This window comes from Hemicordylus capensis, chromosome 2 (assembly GCF_027244095.1).
Source record: "Hemicordylus capensis ecotype Gifberg chromosome 2, rHemCap1.1.pri, whole genome shotgun sequence".
NCBI classification, from domain to species: domain Eukaryota; kingdom Metazoa; phylum Chordata; class Lepidosauria; order Squamata; family Cordylidae; genus Hemicordylus; species Hemicordylus capensis.
This window is the reverse complement of record NC_069658.1, coordinates 208,338,713-208,360,692: the sequence shown is the minus strand read 5'-3', so window position 1 is coordinate 208,360,692 and position 21,980 is coordinate 208,338,713. Positions and strand designations below refer to the sequence as shown.

Below are 21,980 nucleotides of genomic sequence, written 5' to 3'. Positions count from 1 at the left end.
TGGCTACTAGTCTGGTGGCTATAAGCCACTTCCAGCCACAGAGGCAAGATGCCTCTGAATGCCAGTTGCAGGGGAGCCACAGCAGGAGAGCGGGCCTGCTCTCAGGACGCTGGACGAGAAGGGCTTTTCTGGGTCTGATCCAGCCGGGCTGCTCTTATCACCACTCAGTGGCTGAACTCCTGCTTTGCAATCTCTGGCAACATCTGCAAGGAGGCCTGGGAGAGGCCCCTCTGCTGAAACCTTGGAGAACTGCTGCTGCCAGCCAGAGTAGACAGCACTGAGTCAGGCCTCGGAAGCCACAACCCACAGACGGAGAGGGGAAATGAACAGCCCAGAGTCCTGCAGACGGCCTAAAACAGACTCCAAAAAGGCACAGCGTCGTTTTCAGTTTATTTTCTTTAAAAAAAGAAAAGAAAAAAGCACTCATTTCCCTTTGCTCCAGGCCTTATAAACAGCATGCAGTTGTTTTTCGTAGAGTGTGGTGGATTTATAATACCTGCTTATTATTATATTTTTTTCCTTAAATCCCTCTCTCAAATGTTCTTCTGCCTGTGTCTGAAGAAAACCAAGAACGAAAACAAAACCCCAAAACACATCACAAGGTGGAAGGAAGGTCTCTAAAGATACTGCAAATATAAATCAAACAGGGAAGGAGTGGAGAGAAAGGAAAAAAAAATATAATATATAATATATATTTAACAGTAGTTACTACATAAAGTGCATGGGCGATGGCTTGGAAAAAACTGACACCCAGGAAGGTGCGAGGGGGCGGAGACCCTGGGCCCCCTTCCACCTCTGCCCCCGAATTCACCCCCCACCCCTGCACCACAACCTCCCAGGGAAAAAAGAGAGAGGGGGGGCGTGTCCGTGGGTCAGCCGGCCAGAGGGCATCGCAGCAGGACACAGAGAGGCTCTTGGCTTCCGCTTGCCCAAAGCAGGCCTTTGCCGACGGCGGCGGTGAAAGCAAGTCTGTGGGAGTCCACAGGGGACCGTGCCTCGGGTCTGTCTCTTTTTCAAATAAAGGAGGGCGGGGTGGGGGGGAGTTGTCCCCCCCACCCATTTGATTGCAAGCGTGTTCAATGGATCGTCCGCCACTGGGAGAGGGAGAGAGAGAGAGAGAGAGAGAGACGAAGATGAGCCAGGCGGGAGCCGCCGAGCCGAGGACACCAGGCCGATTCGGGGTTGGCTGTGGAGAAAGGGAGAGATACGGGGGGCGGGTGTTAAATGAGACCAGCTGAGTGGATTTCCCCAACAGGCTACCTGGGGGGGCGGGGGGAGGTGGCACAGCTTAGCAACCGAGAACAAACTTCACATGCAGGAAGTCTCACGAGGCGGGGAGAGTTGCTTCCAGCCAGAGCAGACACGATTAGGACAACTGGACCAAGGGCTTGACTCGGTATTCAGCAGCTTCCTATTCGGAGGGCCCCCACACCATGGGGCCAGGAGCAGGGGAAGCCACACAACACAACACAACACAACACACACCCATCCTCTCATACTGGAAGAATGTAGTTTTCGCCTCTTCACGCCTGCCTTCCCCATCTCCGTTGCCTGCCTTGTGTTGATTTCTAGATTGTAAGCTCCTCAGGGCAGGGTCCTGTCCCCTCTCTCAAGCACCATGTACAGAATTGGTGCTCTGTGTACCCCCATAACCACAGCTGCAGGGGTGTGTAGAATAATGTGGATTAGGCACCCCCTGAACGCCATTTAAAGACAGTCTGGAGTGTGCCTTTGGGGAACTCGGTGGGGGCCCGGTGTTTGCTGCAAAAAGACACACACACTCACACACACCCCCGCATCTTGGAATGGGGTGCTCTCTGCCTCCGCCAAGTACTCACAAGACACAAAAATTTTAAAAAGTCTTATTTGCAGAGCAATGCAAGGCCTAGTTTGGAGACGTCAGCCTGGCTGTCAGGAGGGGAGGGGAGAGAGGGCGTGTGCGCATGCGCGGCACGCCAAGCAGAGAAGAGCTTGCTGGGGAGGGCGGGGCGGGGAGAAGAGACAAAGGAGGAGGAGGAGAGGAGAGTACCGCTGGCCAAGTGCGCACATGTGACGAGGCCAGAGAGCAGGCAAAGCAGAGGCGGGCAGATCGCAGGAGGGGACGGATAATTTCGCAGGAGCAGCTCATGAATCCACGCAGGGCAGCAGGGGGAGGCCATGACAAGGAGGGAGGGATGAGCAAGCGGGGGGGTGGGGAAAGCAGCAGCGGACTCTCTCTCTCGCACACTCATTCACACACACACACACACACACACACACACACACACACTTTTACAAAAACTGTAGGTATGGCAGGTACCATCTTGGAAGATGTATTCCCCCTTCACACTCAGGAGGGAATGCCTCTACCCAAATGGCCCCTGCTGTGTCACACACCCCCCCAGGCAAAACTATGGTGTGAATTTACAGTTACACGCCCCCCCACACACACACCCCATCCCTCAGCCATGAGAAATGATCTGACCTCAGTTTGGAGGGCCACCTGCCCCCCCCAATCACTACCCACACACAGCATCATGAGGACTAGGAACTTCCTTTGACTTAAAAAGCAAGGCACATACAAAACACACACACACACACACACACACACCCCCACACACACACCCCAGGTCACCAGAACTCAACCCGAGATCCTTCAGGAGGACCAACAGAAGGGAAGGGCAAGCCGGGGGAGCATTGCACGCTCACAAGAGCCCTCTCTTGGTGCTGCTTCCCCAGCCTCTAGCAGGGCAAGGTAGACTGCCTCTCAGGAAGGGAGCTCTACTCGGCAAGGTACCTGGGGCAGGCGGGCAGGCCTGGGTCACTGCTGCTTGCAGGTGGAGAGCTTGCGGATCTTGCTGGTGGCAGAGGCCGCCTTGCGGGAAGGGTTGGAGGAGGCGCTGGCCCTCCGCGGCTCGGCTTTCGTTTTGCCACTCAGCTGGCCCGGCTCCGTCCCGTTCATGCACACCGGCTTGGGCAGCCCTCGGCTGCGGCTCTGTCCGTTTTGCCTCGCGTCGTCGTCATGCACCTGTCCTGGGGGGCACAAGGAGGAAGGCGGGGTCACAGGAAACAGAAGAAGCTGCCATCTACTGAGTCAGGCCATCGGTCTATCTCACTCAGTACCGTCATCACAGACCGGCAGCAGCTTCTCCGAGGCTGCAGGCAGGAGTCTCTCTCCGCCCTGTCTGGGAGATGCTGCCAGGGAGGGGACTGGGAACCTCCTTCTGCTCTTCCCAGAGTGGCTCCATCCCCTACGAAGGGGGGTTATCTTCCAGGGCTACTCACACTTCTAGTCTCCCTTTCATATGCAACCAGGGCAGGCCCTGCTTAGCTCAGGGCGCAAGTCATGCTTGCGACCACCAGACCAGCCGGACTGGTCCAAGGCTTCTTGGAATCCGACTGGATGCAATAACCTCCTCAGGCGGACCATCCTAAGAAGCCCCTCACCCCGTGGAGGTGGGCTGTGGTTGTAGGTCCAACCTTAACCAGATGGCCAGCAGACCAGCTCTCCTCTCCGGGTGGGGAGAGGAGAGAAAATCCTTACCATCAAGGGTGCACAGGACCACCACCCCCTTCCCCTGAGCACTGGGGCGGTGTAGCAATCGGAGTGTTGGATCAGGATCAGGGAGAACCGGGTTCAGGTCCCCCCGACCACAAAGCATGGCTGAACCAGTTGTTCTCGCCCTGGCCTACCTCACAAGGTTGTTGTGGAGGATAACACGGGGGCAGGGGGGAGAAGACCTCGCAGCGCCCCGAGCTCTTTGAAGCCAGGGTGATTCATTTTTGAACAAGTGTGACCCGATGCAGGCTTACTTGGAAGTAAGTTCCACTGTGTTCATTGGGGCCGACTCCCAGATGGGTGCGTGTGCAGGAGAGGGACCTTCCTCGCTATCTCGTTAGAGCCTCCACGTCCCAGCACTGTTCTCCTTGAACACGGGGGGCTCCAAAGGGTCCGGGGACCACCAGGGCTGCCCAGACACTCTCCGCTAACTTTCAGGAGTTACCTTTTCAACACTTTTAGAGGCACCTTTTCAAGAGGTGAGAGCTACTGTCCTTACCCAACCTCAGGATAGCATCCCTGCAGTGGCTGGGGCCTCCATTATTATTTCCTTGTAGATTGTAAGCCCTTTGGGGCAGGGAACCATCTTATAACTACTCTTCCCCCTCCCCCATGTAAACCACTCTCAGCACTCTGTTGGACTGCGGTGCATATATCTGTGGAGGTCGGTGTCGCCAAAGGCCCTAAGGGAGATCGTGGAATCGCGTAGGGGATGCCAACCTTGGGTCCTCAGATGGCGTCGCACTACAACTCCCATCACTCCCTGCCACCATGGCCACCGGCAGGGGATGGTGGGAGTTGTAGTCCAAGGACACCGGGAAACCCAAGGCTGGAATACAGTACTGAAGGGACAGACGGAGGAGAATATTAAGCAGCAGCTAATATCCCCTGCTCACTGGGCAAAGAGGCACCTTTTCAACGTGGTGATTCTCTTTATTTAGCAGGGGCAGAGTAACTGGCCCTCTCCACCCCCAGCACAGCATCCCTCCAGTGGCTGCTGCTGGTGTCTATCTGGTGTTTTTTTTTAAGAATGTGAGCCCTTTGGGGACAGGGAGCCATCTTATTTATCTATTATTTCTCTGTGAAAACCACCCTGAGCCATTTTTGGAAGGGCGGTATAGCAATCGAATTATTATTATTATTAATATTATTAATATCAAACTGTCTATGTGGTCGCTAAGAGTCGACACCGACTTGAGGGCACTTAATCAATATTAAAGTGTGTGACAGCGGCAAGGAAGCGATTCCATGGTACCTGCGGGGTGGTGGGGAGGAGAGCCCTGACCGTTCGAACTGGTTTCCAACTGGGGTGCTTCCGATACACCAGTGCACCGCCAAGCCCCTCGCACCAATGAACCCTTGGGGAACCCAGCGGCAGCCTGGCCACGTCCAGAGCCGGTTAGGGTTAGGGTTGCCGCTTCTGGTCTGCCCACCTGCCCCTGCCCCTGCCCGCCTCCTCTCCCCAGATCCCTCCTTTCCGCCTGCACCCCCAAACTGCCATGCAAAACAAAGAGTTGGTTGGTTGGTTTTGGAAGGGGGGGGCTGCCTCCAGCTCAGCCCCCGGGGCGGGGGGAGAGGGAGAGTGGACAGCAAGGACCACCATGCTGGGCTGACAGCTCAGCCCCCCCCAAGCGGGATGGCGCGTCCCTCCCTCCCCCGGGGCCCCCCTCGCCCCCCCAGCCCCTTCACGCCAGAGCTTCTGAAGGCCAGTGACTCAGAGGCGGCAGCAGCACAGGAAGAGACGCCAGGCGACTGTGTCCAATTTTCCGGGGAGGACGCACGGCTCCCTCCGCCTCATGGACACCTGGCCGGACGTCACGGCAGTTCCCCGCTCCTGCTCACCGTCAGAGCACTCGTCTGGGGTGCATGGGGGGCGGGCAGAGGTGCCCCAAAAGCAAGACCCCAGGCAAAGCACACCTTTTTTGCCCAAGGCTCTGGAACCCAGGTTGGCATTCACACACACATACACCCTTGTGAATGAATTTGTTTCTTTAAACCACCAACAAAAGAAGGTCTAAGAAGCTGGGAAGGAGGGCGGGGGCGGGGGGGGGGAGGCATCCTCTTGGATTCTGCATCTCAAAAGAGCCGTCATCTCTGCAGTGGCAGGAAAAAATGTGGCAGGAGAAACATTCTGCAGCCTGGGGGCTTTTTTCTTTTTTTAAAAGCAGACTAGAATTGTTGCTGGATTCCTGAAGCTGGGGGAGGGTAGCAGGGGAAGGAAAGAAGCAGTTTGAGTCCTCACACTGGTCCCCTGCCATTTTACCTTGTTAGCTTCAAGCTGCTAGTCCTTAGTGTTTTTATTTTTTTCACACTCAACTTAAAAAAAAACAAAAAACCAGGAGCAGGCAATCTTGGCTCACCAGCTGTTGCTGAACTACAACTCCCATCATCCCCAGTCACATTTTTGGCAGCTGGGGATGATGGGAATTGTAGTTGAGCAAGAGCTGGAGAGCCATGGGAGCCTACCCTTGGCCTCAACCCTCAAATCCAGTTTTCTCTGGGTAGATTCCTCTCTTAGCCGACAGCTCTCCCCCCCCCTTTGACTTCAAACCCAGATGAGCCACCTCAGAACCAGGGTTCCCTTCCCATGCAATCTCCCCAGTGATGTGCAAGGTCTATAGCCAAATAATCTGTGGAGGCAGGGGCAGATAAATCGCCACGAGCATTAAACCGAGGGGTTTAAAGCCCCTGCACAGTATTAAATAGCAACATCCAAAATTATATCAAAGTGGAGCCGAGCCCAATACAGACTGAAAAAGGAAATTTAGACCGACCAATTAAAGGATTTGACTCCCTTCCCCACCCTTGTACACAGAGGTGATGGAGGAAGGGGAGAAAAATAGGGGGAACTAGCCTGGTTGGGGGGGGGGGGAGAACTAGCCTGAAACATTCGACAGGAGCAGGAGCTCTTTCTTTCCGAACGTTGCCTGTAGGACCGGAACTGGGGACTGATTGACATACTGCGCGGGAAGAGGCAATGGCCAAGCCCTCCTGCATTCTACCAAAGACAACCACGGGGCCCCTGCAGCTGGCGGGGGGGGGGGCGCTGGGAGTTGTAGTCAACACCACGGATCCCAATCTCTTTGCATTCCTTGGCCAGGGCGCAGGGATGTGGGAGCAAGTTTATTTCTAAGTGAGCCATTGGGTAGAACCCTGCGTGCCCGCTTGCTCACCACACACAAGGGACTAGCAACTTGCTTTTTAAATGAAAGCAGAGCACTCAGGGAGGGGCCTGGCATGGCCCTCAAGCGGGGCGAGGCCAGGCTCTCATAACCTGCCCAGCCACAGTTACAACTCTGAAATGATCATGTGCAGGTACAGCTCATGGGCTCAACCAGAAGAATGGCTTAGGCCACGCTGCAAGATCTGGGAGCCCAGGACACAAGTCCCAGCTGGAGGGAACATGCACAACACGAGGTGCTGCCAGTGGGCAGAGAATGACCAGCCTCCTCGTCCTCCTTCCAGCTAGCTTTGCCTCACCTTTCTTGCCTTTGGCTTCTGCTGCCTGGGGACCCTCGATGCCGTCCCTAAATCTTCACGTCCTGCACTGTCCGCTGGGCTGCATTTCCAGCAAGGAGTTGCTTGTCTTTCAGGCCTCTGTGAAGCGTGGCTGCTTTTGCTCCCTTCAAGTTGGTTGCTGGCATACAAATAGGTGTGAGGGGACTGGAGGAAAGAGTGGCCGCCGTGGTCCACCACTACTTGGTAAGCCTCCCCACGAGGGCAAGCTTACCAGGTAGTGGGGTCGTGTTAAGGCAACCACCGCTGGCATGGAGGCACCAACCCCTTTCTGAAGCATGAGAAGCCGGTGCTTTGAGCTTCAGAGGGAGCTGGCTGGAGTATTTTTGGAAGGAGGCAGAAGGAGATGGGTTTTCCAGACTGTTTCCACAACCTTTCCCACCCCTCTCACCGCCTCAGATGGGACAGGCCTCCCACCTGCAGCCACAGAGGCAGGCAGGCAGATTAGCCTGGGGAACCAAGATTTTCAGGAATGGAAATAGATTTTCCATTCCTGGAAAATCCACCTGGATCCAGGAAATCCCAGATCCAGGAAATTCCATTCCTGGAAAATCCGCCAACAGAATCTGCCTTGGGATTTTCTTAATGAAAGGCGGGGTATAAATTTAACCATAAAATAAAATTTAACAATAAATCAATTTTACAGCCGTTAAAAGCTTCAAATGATCCCAGAGCATCTTGGGCCTGGGGACCTCTCTGAATTCGGCCCAGTGCCTTCGTTTCTTGCCCGCCACGGTCCCATCTGAGACTGCTCCCGGCCACCTCTGGGCTTTCTCCGTGGGGCTGCCGGGGCAGGAGTGGGGGGGAAGCAGAGGTGGGAGAGGCAACCTGCCTCCGAGATGCTCTCCTCCAACTCTTTCAGCAAGCCATTAAGCGCCCAATCGAAAGGGAAGTGTTCTTAAGGTTTAGCCGAGCACCATAAATTTTTAAGTAAACCTTCCAGGGGAGGAAGAGAGATGCTCCCCCTTCCAGCCACTTCACCCTCTGATCAATGGAAAGCTTAATGAGTCCTCTCTTCTCCGCCCCCACCCCCCCCCGCAACATCCACCCCCGCCGGTGACTCACTTGTATTCTCTCCTCCTCGCTTCCTTCGCTGGCTGCGGCTGGCTGGCTGGTGCTCACACACTGCAGGGAATTGATCAGAGATCCTTGGATCCCGGAAAGAGAGACGGAGAAGAAACCCACCCAACCCAAACGTGGCTCTTCGTCTGTTAACAGACTCCCCAGATCTTTTTTGGATTGCCCGGTGCCAAGCTGGGGTAGGAAACTGCCTCCCCCTGCATCTGCGCCACTGTGCCGGACAGGCCTCCTCTTGCTCTTAAGGAGCCCCATTCTCTCCCCCCCCCCCCGTGACTGCACTGGGCAGTTGTTGGCTATCCAACTCTGCCCGATCTCCTTCCGCGGACAAGAGAATGGAGATCAGGTTTCTGGCACAGGTGGAGAAACACCCACCCTCCTGGCAAACTTCGGGGGGCTCCCCAGGGCTGTCGCACACTGCATGGCTCCCCCGCTGCTAAAGAGCAAAGCGACGCCATGCATAGACTCCATTTCTTTTTGTTGGGTTGTATACCTGAGGGAGGGACTGACAGGCACCCGGCAGCAAAGAGCTACTGGCTTCCCACGTTTCGGACGGTAAGCTCCTTGAAGCAGGAACCCGTCCCCTCTGCGCTTCACCCAGGGCCAAGCCACAAGGATCCCGTGCAGCTCAACGTTCGCCACCAGATTATCTGGGCAACAGCAACACCTTTTGCCACTTGGTGACCAACACAAAATGCCTACACTGGCTGGCAGCAGATCTTCAGGGGTCTTTCCCAGCACTGACGGCCGAGATCTTTTGCCTGGGGTCTTCTGTGTGTTAAGCCTGTGCTTTGCCACTCATCTACGAGGCCTCCCGGTTCTCTGCCTCCAGTAGAGAACCCTCAGAGGTAGGCTGCCCCCAGGCATGGAGGTTCCACTGAGCACTCATGGCTCGAGTAAAAATTGCCCTTGGGAACCAACCTGGGCGTCGACTCGCTGCCTGTCTCCCCTCTGGGGACTGAACCCAGCGCTTTCTGCAGGGAAATCCTGCACTCCACCTAGAGATGGGTCTGTCTTGAACAGAGTCAGACCACTGGCCTTTTGCCAGCCCTACCACCTCGAATGCTCTTAAGTGGAGGAGAAAGCTTTGGGCGCGGGGATCATTTTCTAGCCGTTTCCAGCGGCATCTCAGACCAGCATTAGCAACGCGGGAAGCTGCCTTCTGCCGAGTCAGACCCTTGGCCCAGCTCGCTCAGTCTTGCGCGCACCGACTGGCAGCAGCTCCCCCGGGTTGCAGGCAGGAGTCTCCCCCAGCCCTGCGGGAGTCACGGCCAGGAATTCAACTGGGGACCTTCCGCATGCACATGCTCCCCCCCTTGGCACTCCAGCTGCTGAACTACAATTCCCAGGAGATGGCGCTGTAAGCAACTTGGGGAACCCTGGGCTGGATCCGAGCACCCAGGAGTCGAGTCCCAAGCAGGGAAAGGTGTTTCGTCTTCCCCACATGGCTGCCCCTGGAGCTCCTTGAAGAGCAGCTGGAAGAGACAAGGTGGCCGTCCCCTGCCCCTAGGGCAGGGCTGCTCCACTTCGGCCCTCCTGCAGAGGTTGGCCAAGACTCCCATAATCCCTGGCTAGGGGCCACTGTGGCTGGGATAGGAACAGAGGAAGCTGCCACATACTGAGTCAGACCCTTGGTCCATCTAGCTCAGTATTGTCTTCACAGACTGGCAGCGGCTTCTCCAAGGTTGCAGGCAGGAATCTCTCTCAGCCCTAGCTTGGAGATGCTGCCAGGGAGGGAACTTGGAACCTTTTGCTCTTCCCAGAGCGGCTTCATCCCCTAAGGGGAATATCTTGCCGTGCTCACACATCAAGTCTCCCATTCAAATGCAACCAGGGCAGACCCTGCTTTTAGCTAAGAGGACAAGTCATGCTTGCGACCACAAGTCCAGCTCTCCTCTCTAAACTAGGACGCTGCCAAATACTGAGTCAGACCTTTGGTCCATCTAGCTCAGTATTGTCTACCCAGACTGGCAGCGGCTTCTCCCAGGTTGCAGGCAGGAATCTCTCTCAGCCCTCTCTTGGAGATGCTGCCAGGGAGGGAACGTGGAACCTCCTGCATGCAGGTGCTCTTCCCAGAGCGGCTCCATCCCCTAAGAAGGGGAATACCTGGCAGTGCTCATACATGTGGACCACCAGACCAGCTCCCCTCCCTTAGGGCAATCTCCCACCCAAAACCACGTTTGGTAGCACAAGACCAGCGCTCTTGCTTCTCCTTAGCCTCCCAAGCGCTCATGCCCTCTCCTTCCCTTCAGACAAATGCCGTTCCACACAGCCAGCTGGCTCTGACCCCTCTTTGGACAGCAAAGCCGTACACTAGAAAGCTGAACTGCAGTCTACCATGGAGAGTCCGGTTGTTAAATGGAAGAACTTCTTTTATTTCACTACTCAAACCAACGGTTTACTTTCTAGGTCACCAAGTGTGGCCAACCAACAACTTTTCTCAAAACCTTAACGCCAGAACACCGGGCAGGGCAGGGCAGGGCAGGGCAGGGCTGTGGGGGTGGAGAGTGTGTGGGGCCCAGGAGTGCTGGTGGAACAGACAACCGACTTCTCCCTGTAATGGCCCGTCAAGCCCACTGACTGACAGCCCTCAATGGGCTGGGAAGAGGAGAGGTGGCTGTTGCCAGAAGGCGCAGATAATCGCCCTGACTAATGCGGCAGTGATGAGCTGTCGTGCCCACGGAACACACATCCTCTGAGCAGGCAGGGAGAGGTGGAGGAGAATGCTGCTGCTGCCGCCGCCGCCAGCTCCGGAGGAGAGCCCGGGGCGCAGGGGGGAAACGGAGCAAACCCAAGGAGAGAACTCTTGAAACCACACACTGGCAGCCAGAACAGGGCCGGAAGGGAGAGGGCAGCAGGGGTTCCTGCATGACTGTTGACCGGCCAGGTCTTGGGGCCAGCGAGGTGGGTCTGCATTCAGCTTTTCAGCCCACCCTGCAGGGAGCCGGAGCGGAAGGGGGGAGCACACAGGCTCTGAGAGGGCTGGCCTGTTGGCCCTTCCCAGCTAAATGCAACAGGGAAAGAGGAGGAGGAGGAGGAGGAGGAGGAGGAGGGGAGCGCCCCACCTGTCGCGAGGGGCAGCAGGGCAGAGAGCCCCAAGGGGCAGGGAGGACACACCCACAGGGACTTGCTCCCCCCCCGCTCCAAACTTGGGAGGAGGCAGCTGAGACATGGTCGGCTTGGGGCCCATGGAGTGGGCTCAACTCCCATCATGCTCGGCAGCTAGAACCAAGGGCAACATGGGAAACACACACAGAGGGGCTGCAGACACGTGCAGCTCTTGGGCAGGGGAGACGAGTCAACTGCAGAGGTCATCCAACCGCCTCCTCCGCAGGGGACCAAGGGCACCGGCTACCCGACGAGCAGGGAATCCCTTTGGGTTTGGCCCAGCTGGCCTTCAGGAGGGCTCCCAAGTCGGACCCCAGCAAAGCCCCCCCCCTCCACCCCCAGGCCCCGACTGCTGCAGCAGAACGCTCTGCTCTCTCTCCTGCTCTCTCTGGCCACCTAAGCTACACGCTCCGTCTTCCTCTGTGCTGGTCTCCAAGCTTCCTTCTCCGAACAGGTACGCAAGCATTCCTTCCTGCACTGCGCTCTCCTCCTCCTCTCTAAGCCCTGCCTCGTCTGCACCTGAGAAACGCAACGGGGAGCAGTTAGCGGGAGGCAGAAATGCAGCCAAGGGAAATCTCTCACATATGCAGGGCGGTTACGGTCTCTGCTTGAGCAGGATGCAAAAGGCTGGGTGACCAGAGCAGACCAAGGCCAGGTGCCCCGACGCAGCGTGAACAGGATAAACCACAAGCAGGGATGCATTTCTGCTAAAATACACATTCCTGGGTGTAGAATCCAGCTCGGTGCCGGTTTATTGTTTACTGAGCAAAATACTAGGTCCTCCTGGCAGAAAAGGATGCGAACACATAAAATAAATAAATAAATAAATAAATAATAAGTGTGGGGGGGAGAAAACTGAATAAAGTTTCCAAGGGTCCAAATTTCAGCCCCCTGTGCCCCCTCCCTCATGACTAGCAAAACTGGAATCCAAAAATGGTGCACGTGGTGAATACCAAAAACACAAGAGAAATGAGACCCAACATCTTCTCCATTTCTGAAAAAGCTTCACATGCAGAATTTGGATTTCCCAAGTGCAGAATCTTTGCTCTGAACACGGAATACAAGCATCGCCAACCACAGGCTAAAGGGCGAGGTCATCTTTAAACCAACCAAAAAATAGCATCAAGGACGCACAAGCGCTCCCTGCCGACAATCATGGCTGAGAGAGAGAGACGTCCACCATGGTGGGAAGCATGAGCGCCCTCCATCTCTCTCTCTCTCTCTCTCTCTCTCTCTCTCTCTCTCACACACACACACACACACACACACACACACACACACACACACACACTCCTCCTCTCTTGCCCTCTGATGTGTGTGAAGTCAGCACCAAAGCCCAGCACCAAAGCCCTCAAGCCATCTGCTGAATTCTTTATAGGGTTAAACACCCCCCTCCCACCCCGCAAGAAGCTTCTCTGTTCGGCTGCCGTGAGCAACTGGGACAGAGGAAGAGTGCTCAACGGAACGGAAGAGTAACCTTAAGGGGAGAATCACAAGTCTCCTGAATTTAGCATGATGGATGCTCAGTCCGCTGTGAATGCAGCTATTTAAAAAGCTGCCCTTAAAAATAACTCGGGTGGTGGAGGGGAGAGGAAGGAGCTGGAGAGAGCCATCTGCAGGGAAGAGGCTCAAAAGAGCCCTGGATGGATGCATACAGCAAGCCTGGACCGATGCTGGCCTGTCACCTGTGCAGGCGGGAAATGGTTTGAGGAAATGGAAACTGGCCATCCCATGCTGAGCTCTACTTGGGGCTCCCCTGCCTCAGATCCGTGTCAACGCGCCCATCAGAATCCCCACAGCAACGTGGATATGGGAAGACTGATTCAAAGGGGTACCCGGCTGCCGCTCTTTCTCAGCACCCTGCCACTGCAATCTCCGCAGAGCAAAACGCCGCAGAAGCCCGTCTCTCCTCCGCACCTCCCCATATTCCAAAGGCCCTGCTGCCTTGTCTTTTCAAGAGAGGAGCAGCCCCCCCAGTTACACAGGTGGCAGGGTTGGATTCTCACAGCTTCTGCTGAGAGCAGACAGGGGACCCCAGCGCTGCCACCAACCTGGCCATGGCCTTATGCTATCGAGTACTCAGCATAAGGATTAATCCAGCCCTGGTCAGGGGATGCCAGGGGAAGTTATTTAAGGGTCGTCCAGACTCCACATTCCTGCTTGCTTCCAAACCAAGAGGCGGAAGAGGGTCAAGTGCCACAAACTATGGATCCCCTGCTAGAACCTGAGCCATCAATATCTGAATGATACTCATTAAGTATCGAACTTAACGATACGGGTCAAGTATTGCAGAAACCGGGATTCCTTGTTACCAGACAGATGGCCTCCTATAAAGGACACACACATCCCCTTTGGAGTCATTCTGATCTGGCCTGTTTGCTGGCCCACGCTCTTGGGGGGGCACCTCCCTTACCTGGCACAGTGAAGTCCTGAGTGTAGATGAACTCGTCCTCCAAGTAATCATCTTTTAAATCCTCTTCTTCCTCCTCGTTGTAGCCATGCAGGTCTTCCAAGTAAGGCACCACCGTCATGCTCCGCCACCGGTCCTTGGTCTCTGGGCTGGGAGGGATGGGGACCAGAGGTTCGGACTGAGCATGCTTCTTCCGAAACCAGCTGGAAGGGAGCAAGCAAGAGAATGGAGCCTCACGATATGGGCTTATTTGCTCACTTAAAGCCATTTATAGTCTGCCTTTCTGCCCAACAGCATGTGCAAGTTACTACTACAGCACTGAAAATTTACTACTAGTCGTTATTACTAGCAGCAGTAGTTACTACTAGTAGTAGTAACTATTACTACTAGTAGTAACTAATAGCCCTCCCCCCTTTTTAAAGAAAGGCAGTGGTGACCAATGTAGGCTCAGGGAGAGGGGAGCAGACAGAGGCTCACGTACCGCTGCTACTTGTGTTCACAGGCGAGAACAGCCTCAATCCCCAGCAGTGTGAATACAGCAAGCTGCCTTTCACTGAGGCAGACCCTTTGTCCATCTAGCCCACTCTGACTAGCAGCCGCTTTCCAGGTTCTCTGGCAGAGAGGTCTCTCAGCCTGGCTAGGCCTGTAGCAGGAAATGCCAGGGATTGACCCCAAGACCTCCAGGACGCAAACATGCACCCATCCCTGCAGAATGGAGGGTCCCCTTTGCCCTCCCCGGGCTCTGGCAGAAAACTGTCTGCTGTGGGGAGGGTCTGGGTCCTTTGCGGTGTCAGCCTTCGAGGTGCTCTGTAACCAGTCAGCTTCGCGGGAGCTAGGAGGGGCAGCCTCCGATAGCCTCAGCGCAAGCTGGGTTCCCAGCCTGTTCCCTCCGGCCATTTGGCTCTGGTCTGGAGAGCTGAAGCTTTCCTAGAAATACGTTGGGGTCTTAAGCTGCTGGTCTGTTGGCTTAATTCTCTGCCGGCTTCACTCCTTAACTCTCCAGACCAACCACCATCCACTTCTAGCTGGGATTTTTCTGAATAATATCTGCAGGGACACCCCCACACACCACTTGCCAAGGAGAGGCTGCTACCTGCTACCTTTCAAAACCATTTCTCTCTCTGCTTCCCACTATGCGGTGCTTCGCTCTGAGAGCTGCAGCACAGGTCTGCATGGCTTGATGCGGCCCCCTAAACCGAACTAAGCCCAAGAGCCACGGACTGTGGATTGCCAGCGACTGGCGCACACACACACACCCATCCCCCAAAAGGAACTGTGATGGGAGCTAGAAAGCCCTTGGTGGCGGCAGCAACAGGCCGGAGGACACAGCCAGGCCTGCTTCCTGGCAGCAGCTCGGGTTGCAAATGGCCAGCCTACCGGCAACCCAAGGCGGGATGAGGAAGAGGAGCAAATGCAGCTCTGGGAAGGAGGAGCAAATGCAGAAAGAAGAGGAGCAAATGCAGCTCTGGGAAGGAGGGGCAGCTGTGCCTTCTTGGCACCCCCCCACCCCCCGCCCCGGCCTGCTGATTTGATTCATTAAGTGCTGTCAAGTCGGCGTTGACTCGAAGTGACAAGCCAAATACAAATGCAATGCAAATACAATCAATATTTATATAGTGCTTTTCAACAAAAGTTTGAAAACACGGTTTACCCAGAAATAAATAAATAAAGCAAACAAGCTAGTTAGCTCTGGGTCCCCAAAGGGCTCACAATCTAATACCGAGAATCACGACTTTAAAAGGGAGTCTCTTTGCTCAGTTAGCAAGTACTGCTTGATAGGCTGTTTTATTCAGAACAACATAAACCTGAAGGAGACAGAGGTAAGAGGTAAGAGTTATGGGGTGTGTGCACAAACATATATACACACATACACAAGCACACACGCTTCAAAGTTGTTAAACATTATAGTCTTTCAACGCTTGACAAAACCCGGGCCCATTTTTAGGATCTTCAAAAAAGGTGCCTCCATCAAAATTTCACAACAGGTAGATCATTCCAGAACTTGAAAATTAAACAGGCTGGTGTTTAATCAATTCAAGATAACAGTTACCAGCTGTCGGTCTCAGTGGCTGCTCTTCGAGAATCTACACAGATTGGAGACATGGGGAATGTGGGAGAAAGAGGGCCAAGATGAACTGCATAAGAGTGCTGCAAGTGACCAAAATAGAGGTGTCTGCATTTTGCTCTGCTGTACAGCCGGGCTCCCTCCGTGTCCTACTTATGAAAGAGTAAAAATAGGTTTGGATAACTGCGGAAACCTGCAAAGCAGCGCGGATTCCAGCCCTCTGGGAGATTATAGGCAAAGATTTGACTATGCATCCATGATGACAAGTTGCGGGGCGGGGGGAGAGACAGAAGAGTGCGCTTCAGGACAAGCAGAGGGGAGCCTCTCCACGAGGTGTTTAGGGGGAATGGGGAACTGAAGCTTGTCTGAAGGCACCACCACCTTGCGGAAGCTAAGCAGGCCTCAGCTGGTGAGCACGAGCAGTCTTGAGTTTCCACACAAATAGCCAGTCTGCAAGTACCTTTTGCAGCTGCTCACAACCACCCTGTAAGGCAGGCCAGCATCCCCACTAGGGGGAAATCTGAAGCAGAGGCATTCCAGTTCCCGCCCCCCCCCTCACTCACTCACTCACACACACACACACACACACACACTCACTCACTCACTCACTCACTCACTCACTCACTCACACACACACACACACACACAGCCTGGCCTTGAAGACCACATTGAGACGGAGTGCCTTCTGGGCAAGGCGAGTCACTTTGGAGATGGGGGAGAGGGAGCAACAGGGCCACGTGGCCACGGGGGAGAGAGAGGCACCGCTTACGTCGGGTTGTTTCAAGCCAGAGCGATCCTCTTTAGAAGCCTCTGAAGCGGCCACCAGACCCTTGGCCCTGCTCACTCAGGGCCGCCTGCACTCTCAGACAGGGGTCTTCCCCTAGCCCTGCCTGGACTGAAGCCGGGACCTTCTGCATGCCCAGCAGGGGCTTTGCCACCAAACCGCGGAGGCTCCCAATGAGCTCGTGAAGTTGCCCTCTCCCGGGTCAGACCCTCCAGCCACCAGCTCAGGACTGCTTCCTCGGACCGGCAGCAGCTTTCCAGGGCCTCCGGCAGCGAGGGGCCTACCCCAGCCCTGCTGGAGATGCTGCCAGGGACCTGGGACTTGGTGTGGGAGCCAGACGTTCCTCCACTGAGCCAAGGCACGGTCAAGCCTGCTTTGAAAGGGACCGAGTGGCGGAAGCTGGGTGGCAGAGCAACGGGGGGGGGGCTCTTGTGGGCCTTGGGAGCAAGCCCACAGGGGGCGGGCGGACCCGACTGGGCTACGGGACATGCAGACTTAAGCCTTCGCAGCTCCTCCTAGAAGCAGCAATGCTGGATCCGGGGTGGCTGGAGCCACGTCCCCCCGCCCCAAGTAGCTCAGCAGCAGGAGCGTGCCAAGCTGGCCCAAGTCCCCCAGGGAAGGGAGAGCGTGCCCCAGACAACCGCTTGATCCCGGTGCCCAACAGCTGGTGCCATCAACTGCCTGCCTGCTCTGGCTACAGAGCAGGGCCAGAGACAGCTCTTCGTGCCCAGGTGGGTTCGCTTGATGCACTTGCTCACGCCGCAAGATGGGAAGGGGACTGGAGAAGCACAGCAGGGCGTGCTGGGTGGGGAGTCAGAGAAGCTGAAGCCAGAGAGGGGAGCCTCCACCCGTCTTCCCTCATAGGGACATAGGAAGCTGCCATGTACTGGGTCAGACCCTTGGTCTATCTAGCTCAGTATTGTCTTCACAGACTGGCAGTGGCTTCTCCAAGGTTGCAGGCAGGAATCTCTCTCAGCCCTATCTTGGAGATGCTGCCAAGGAGGGAACTTGGGACCTTCTGCTCTTCCCAGAGCGGCTCCATGCCTTAAGGGGAATATCTTCCAGTGCTCACATGTCCAGTCTCCCATTCATATGCAACCAGGGTGGACCCTGCTTAGCTAAGGGGACAAGTCATGCTTGCTGCCACAAGACCAGATCCCCTCCAAGGCGAGCGCTCACACATTTTCTGATGTCCGCTCAGTGAATTTTAGATCCCAATCAGCTTGGATCAAGAAGACCCCGCTCTGAACGCCGTGCACACACAGACTGCTTTAATCCTGCTGCCCAGAACAAAGCTCATTCCACTCACAGTTGGGGGGAAATGAGAGGGACCCTGGCCTCCATGTACAGCCATTGTGTACCTGCCAGATCTAGATGCCGGTGGGTGGAGGACCAGACAAGAGGGAGGAGGAGGAGGGCTGTTTCCTTGAAGGCTTCCCAGGGGCAGCTGGCTGGTTGCTGACAGCTATCGGGATAACAACAAAGACCTCTTCTTTGCAAATGGAGCTGCGTGTTATTCAGACCCTACCACAGTCCCACCGAGAAGGGCAACGGCTGCTGTGGTCAGCCATTCTATTTCCTTCCGCTTCTAGCAACACGGCTTGCTTCAGTGGGCAGGAGCAGGGATTCAGTTCACACTCTGCGCATCCATTCGGTGGCTGTTGCCTCTCTTGTTTCTTCAGACCGCGAGAAATTCTTCAGATGTTCTTTTTTTGCAACAAGGAACGGTCTCTTTTTTGCTATGTGAACTTAGTAAGGGAGTTCACACAATCAACATTCGGGGAGGTGAAGCCTCCACCCCTAATTCGGGACCTCTGTGCATGCCCCATTTAAAAACAAAACAAAACTGTGTCCCCATTTAATACAACGTTAGGGAGCTTAATCGTGAGTTAAGCCCCAGCTGGGGGGGGGGGGGCAGGCGATCTCTTCCTACCTTGTTCCGAAGCCAAGGTCGGAATCCGAGTAAGGTGGGCCCATCCTGCCCAGCTGGGGCTTAGCTCGCCATCCAGCTCCCTGCCTCTGACCTTGGCTTTTAAACCAACACACAATCAAAACTGGAAGCATGCACAGAGCTCCCAAATGAGGGTAGAAGAAACCTACTGTCCGTGTATGTGCACAAAAAAGTGGACGACGCCCACACGCGCGCACACACACACACACACACACACACACACACACACTTTCTCCACAGTTTCATCCATCATGTGCTCTAAGCTGCTTCAAGGGCTTTCCTAGAAAGCCATGCAATGGGACAGTCATTCCAAAAAGTAAAAACTGTAACTGGCCATAGCCCTCCTCTTCAGTTTAGTTGGTGCTCTGCCCTCCCCACTGCCCTGGGGCCAAGAAATCATTAAAACAAATCCATAATTACAATAAAAAATAAAATAAAAGCAAAGCAAGCACTCACTTGTGATGCCTTATCTGTTGTATTGAAAACCGCTTGGCTGGGTCGTATTCAAGCATTCCTGGGAAGAAAGGAACAAGAGGAAAGCTGCATAAATCTAGGGACCGAATCAAGGCCCAGTGGGGAAAAAGGGGCACAAAGCCCTTCTCTATAGAAGTGCAGCACACAGGGCAGAATGGGGTGCCGATCCCCACGTCAACATCCGTCCAACGTGCAAAGTACCAGAAGAGGTTTTGTTAATCGGTCTATCCATTGGTCCATCTAGCTCAGTATTGTCTTCACAGACTGGCAGCGGCTTCTCCAAGGTTGCAGGCAGGAGTCTCTCTCTCTGCCCTGTCTTAGAGATGCTGCCAGGGAGGGAACTGGGAACCTAGATGCTCTTCCCGGATCAGCTCCATCCCCACAAGGGGGAATCTCTTCCAGTGCTCACACATCAAGTCTCCCATTCAAATGCAACCAGGGCAGCCAAGGGACCAATTCATGCTTGCTGCCTCAAGACCAGCCCTTCTCCCATTATTTTCTGAACAGAGCATGGAGAGAGAGAGATTCCAACTGGCAAAGAGGAACCCCCAGGAGGTTGCTGGACTACAACGAAGCAAGCTGGGAAACCCATGAGTTTCCAACTTTGGGGCTACCCCTAATCTCCCATCATTCCTAGTCACAGCAGCCAAGCACTGGGGGCGATTAGGGAGTCATAGCCCCACATCTGCTGGAGGGCTGAAGCTGTGTCGCCCTGCTTTAAAGAGATGCCCTTAAATACAGCACTGGCATGAAAAAGAAGAGAGAGACGTGTCAAACAGAAGCGGCTCCTACACCCCCCCTCCTTTTGCGGGATCGATAGTTCCTACAAGTTCTTGCTGCCTGCACCCATCCTGTTTGACTCAAACTTGGCCATCTTGCCTGAAAAAAGGGTCAAGTGTGCCATCGAGTCAGTGTTGACTCCTGGTGCCCAGAAAGCCCCGCGGTTGTCTTGGGTAGAATAGAGGAGGGGGTTCCCATTGCCTCCTCCCGCACAATATGAGATGATGATGCCTTCCAGCATCTTCCTATATCACTGCTGCCCGATATAGTCCCAGCGGGGATTCGAACCAGTAACCTTCTGCTCGTTAGTCAAACATTTCCCCGCTGTGCCATTTAAGGTGACTTTAAAGCAGAGGAAATATCGCTAAAACTAAACTTCAAGGACGCCGGTCTCCTAAGACAGCCTGCTGACCTGGCAGAAGCAACAAGGAAATGGGAAGACCCCTAGCCACATCAAGGGCCTTCCAGCTGTGTGTGGGGAGATGGAAAGCAGCCAGGCCTGGAGGAGAACCCCACCAGCTGGAGCATTTGTGAAGCTGGGAAGGGAAGGGTATGGGGCGGGGGGTGGTGGGGCTCCTAGAAGGCACTCTTCCGTATCTGCTTTGGTAACAAGGCCAAAGAAAGGAAGCCAAGTCCTCCTGGGAGGCCCAAGTGTGGACAGACACACACAAGGCACAGAGGCTCCTAGGCCAAGCCTCCGAACGCTCTGCGGGGGCATTCGTCACATACAAGGGCCGGCGGGCCGGCTCAGTGGGCCGCTGATGGTGGGGGAAACGGATATCGCCAGAAGGTGGCCCTTGCATCATGGGGTTGCATCAAGCCGCCTTCTGCCGAGTTGGTTTGTCTGTCCAGCTCACCCAGCTCTGACTGGCAGCAGTTCTCGGGGGTCTCTGGTGGAACAAGGTTTTTCTGAGCCCAGTTTCCCCAGGATCACCACCTCTTCTCTCCTGGAGATGCTAGAGGTGGACCCCGGGGCCTATCACATCCCAAAGGAGGTGCCCCACCACTTACGGAGCTCTCTTATACTGAGCCAGACAGCTGGGCCCCTCAAGCTCAGTTTCGTCTGCTCCGACTGGCAGCGTCTCTCCAAGGATTCCGGACGTGGGTCTGACCCAGCCCTACCTGGCGATGCTGCCAGGGACTGAACTGGGGACCTTCTGCATGTAAGCAGAAGTAAGCGTGGTTCGCAAACTGGGAGCCTCCAGAGGTTGCTGAACTACAGTGCCCAGCAGCCTCAGCGACAATTTACTATGTGGGGCTGATGGGCGCTGTAGTTCAGCAACCTCTGGAGGCTCCCAGTTTGGGAATATCTTAGAGTGGTCACATCTCCCATCCAAATGCAAACCAAGGCAGACCCTGCTCAGCAAAGGGACAATTCATGCTTGCTGCCACAAGATCAGTTCTGGAAGACTTATTTATTACTATTATTTTACACTTCTATCCCGCTCTTCTTCCAAGGAGGTCAGAACGGTGTACATGGTTATTTTTTATCCTCACAACAACCTCGTGAGGTAGGCTAGACAACCCTAACTTATGCTTGCCAGGTGCAGTAGTTTCCCCGATGCTTAAAGGACTCAATTCAACAACCACCGACTGGCCTGCTGACCACATTTAATGCTCTGGTCGGGGAGGGGGTGGGAGGATGGCACTGCCCTCACTCACCCCTTTTCAGGAGTGCGGCTCCTGTTGCCCCGGGTGCTGGGAAGCCATGGGGCTCCCAAGCCCCACACTGCGTCCTCCAGGGTTGCTCTTGCTGCCCTTTTTATTCTCCATCCCCTTCCTGATGATCCCTAGCATGGAAGTGGCCTTTTTCACAGCTGCCGCGCACTGAGTCGACACTTTCAGTGAGCTGTCCACCACGACCTCAAGATCCCTCTCCTGGTCCGTCACTTTCAGCTCGGACCCCATCAGTGTATATGTGAAATTGGGGTTCTTTTGCCCCAATGTGCATCACTTTACATTTGCTTACACTGAACTGCATCTGCCATTTTGTCACCCACTCCCCCAGTTTGGAGATCCTCACAATCTGTTCTGGATTTCACTACCCAAAAAAAGTTTAGTGTCATCCACAAATTTGGCCACTTCGCTGCTTACCTCAACTTCTAGATCATTTATGAAAAAGTTACATTGTTCCTGGTCCCAGTACAGATCCCTGGGAGACCCCACTTCTTTCTTCCCTCCATTGTGAAAACTGACAATTTATTCCTACCCTCTGTTTCCTGCCTTTCAACCAGCGATCAATCCACACATGAACCTGTCCCTTTATCCCATGTCTGC

General features: G+C 54.9%; 1 protein-coding gene across 6 annotated transcripts in view; it reads right to left on the bottom strand.

The window, feature by feature from the left end:
* Positions 1 to 377: 377 nt before the first annotated feature.
* The window catches only part of STK11 (serine/threonine kinase 11), a 60,400-nt gene continuing 38,797 nt past the window's right edge, over positions 378 to 21,980 (bottom strand). Inside the window, exons 7-12 of one of the 6 annotated variants that reach the window (XM_053303481.1) lie at positions 18,906 to 18,963; positions 13,653 to 13,852; positions 11,636 to 11,758; positions 8,120 to 8,179; positions 2,777 to 3,012; positions 378 to 1,186 (exon numbers count right to left, since the gene is read on the bottom strand). In XM_053303481.1, the coding sequence (XP_053159456.1) occupies positions 2,801 to 3,012; positions 8,120 to 8,179; positions 11,636 to 11,758; positions 13,653 to 13,852; positions 18,906 to 18,963 (653 nt within the window). In that variant the 3' untranslated portion in view covers positions 378 to 1,186; positions 2,777 to 2,800. Of the gene's footprint in view, positions 1,187 to 2,776; positions 3,013 to 7,018; positions 7,176 to 8,119; positions 8,180 to 11,635; positions 11,759 to 13,652; positions 13,853 to 18,905; positions 18,964 to 21,980 lie in introns of those variants that run through there. The other 5 variants (XM_053303482.1, XM_053303483.1, XM_053303484.1 and 2 more) reach the window with 5 other exon arrangements.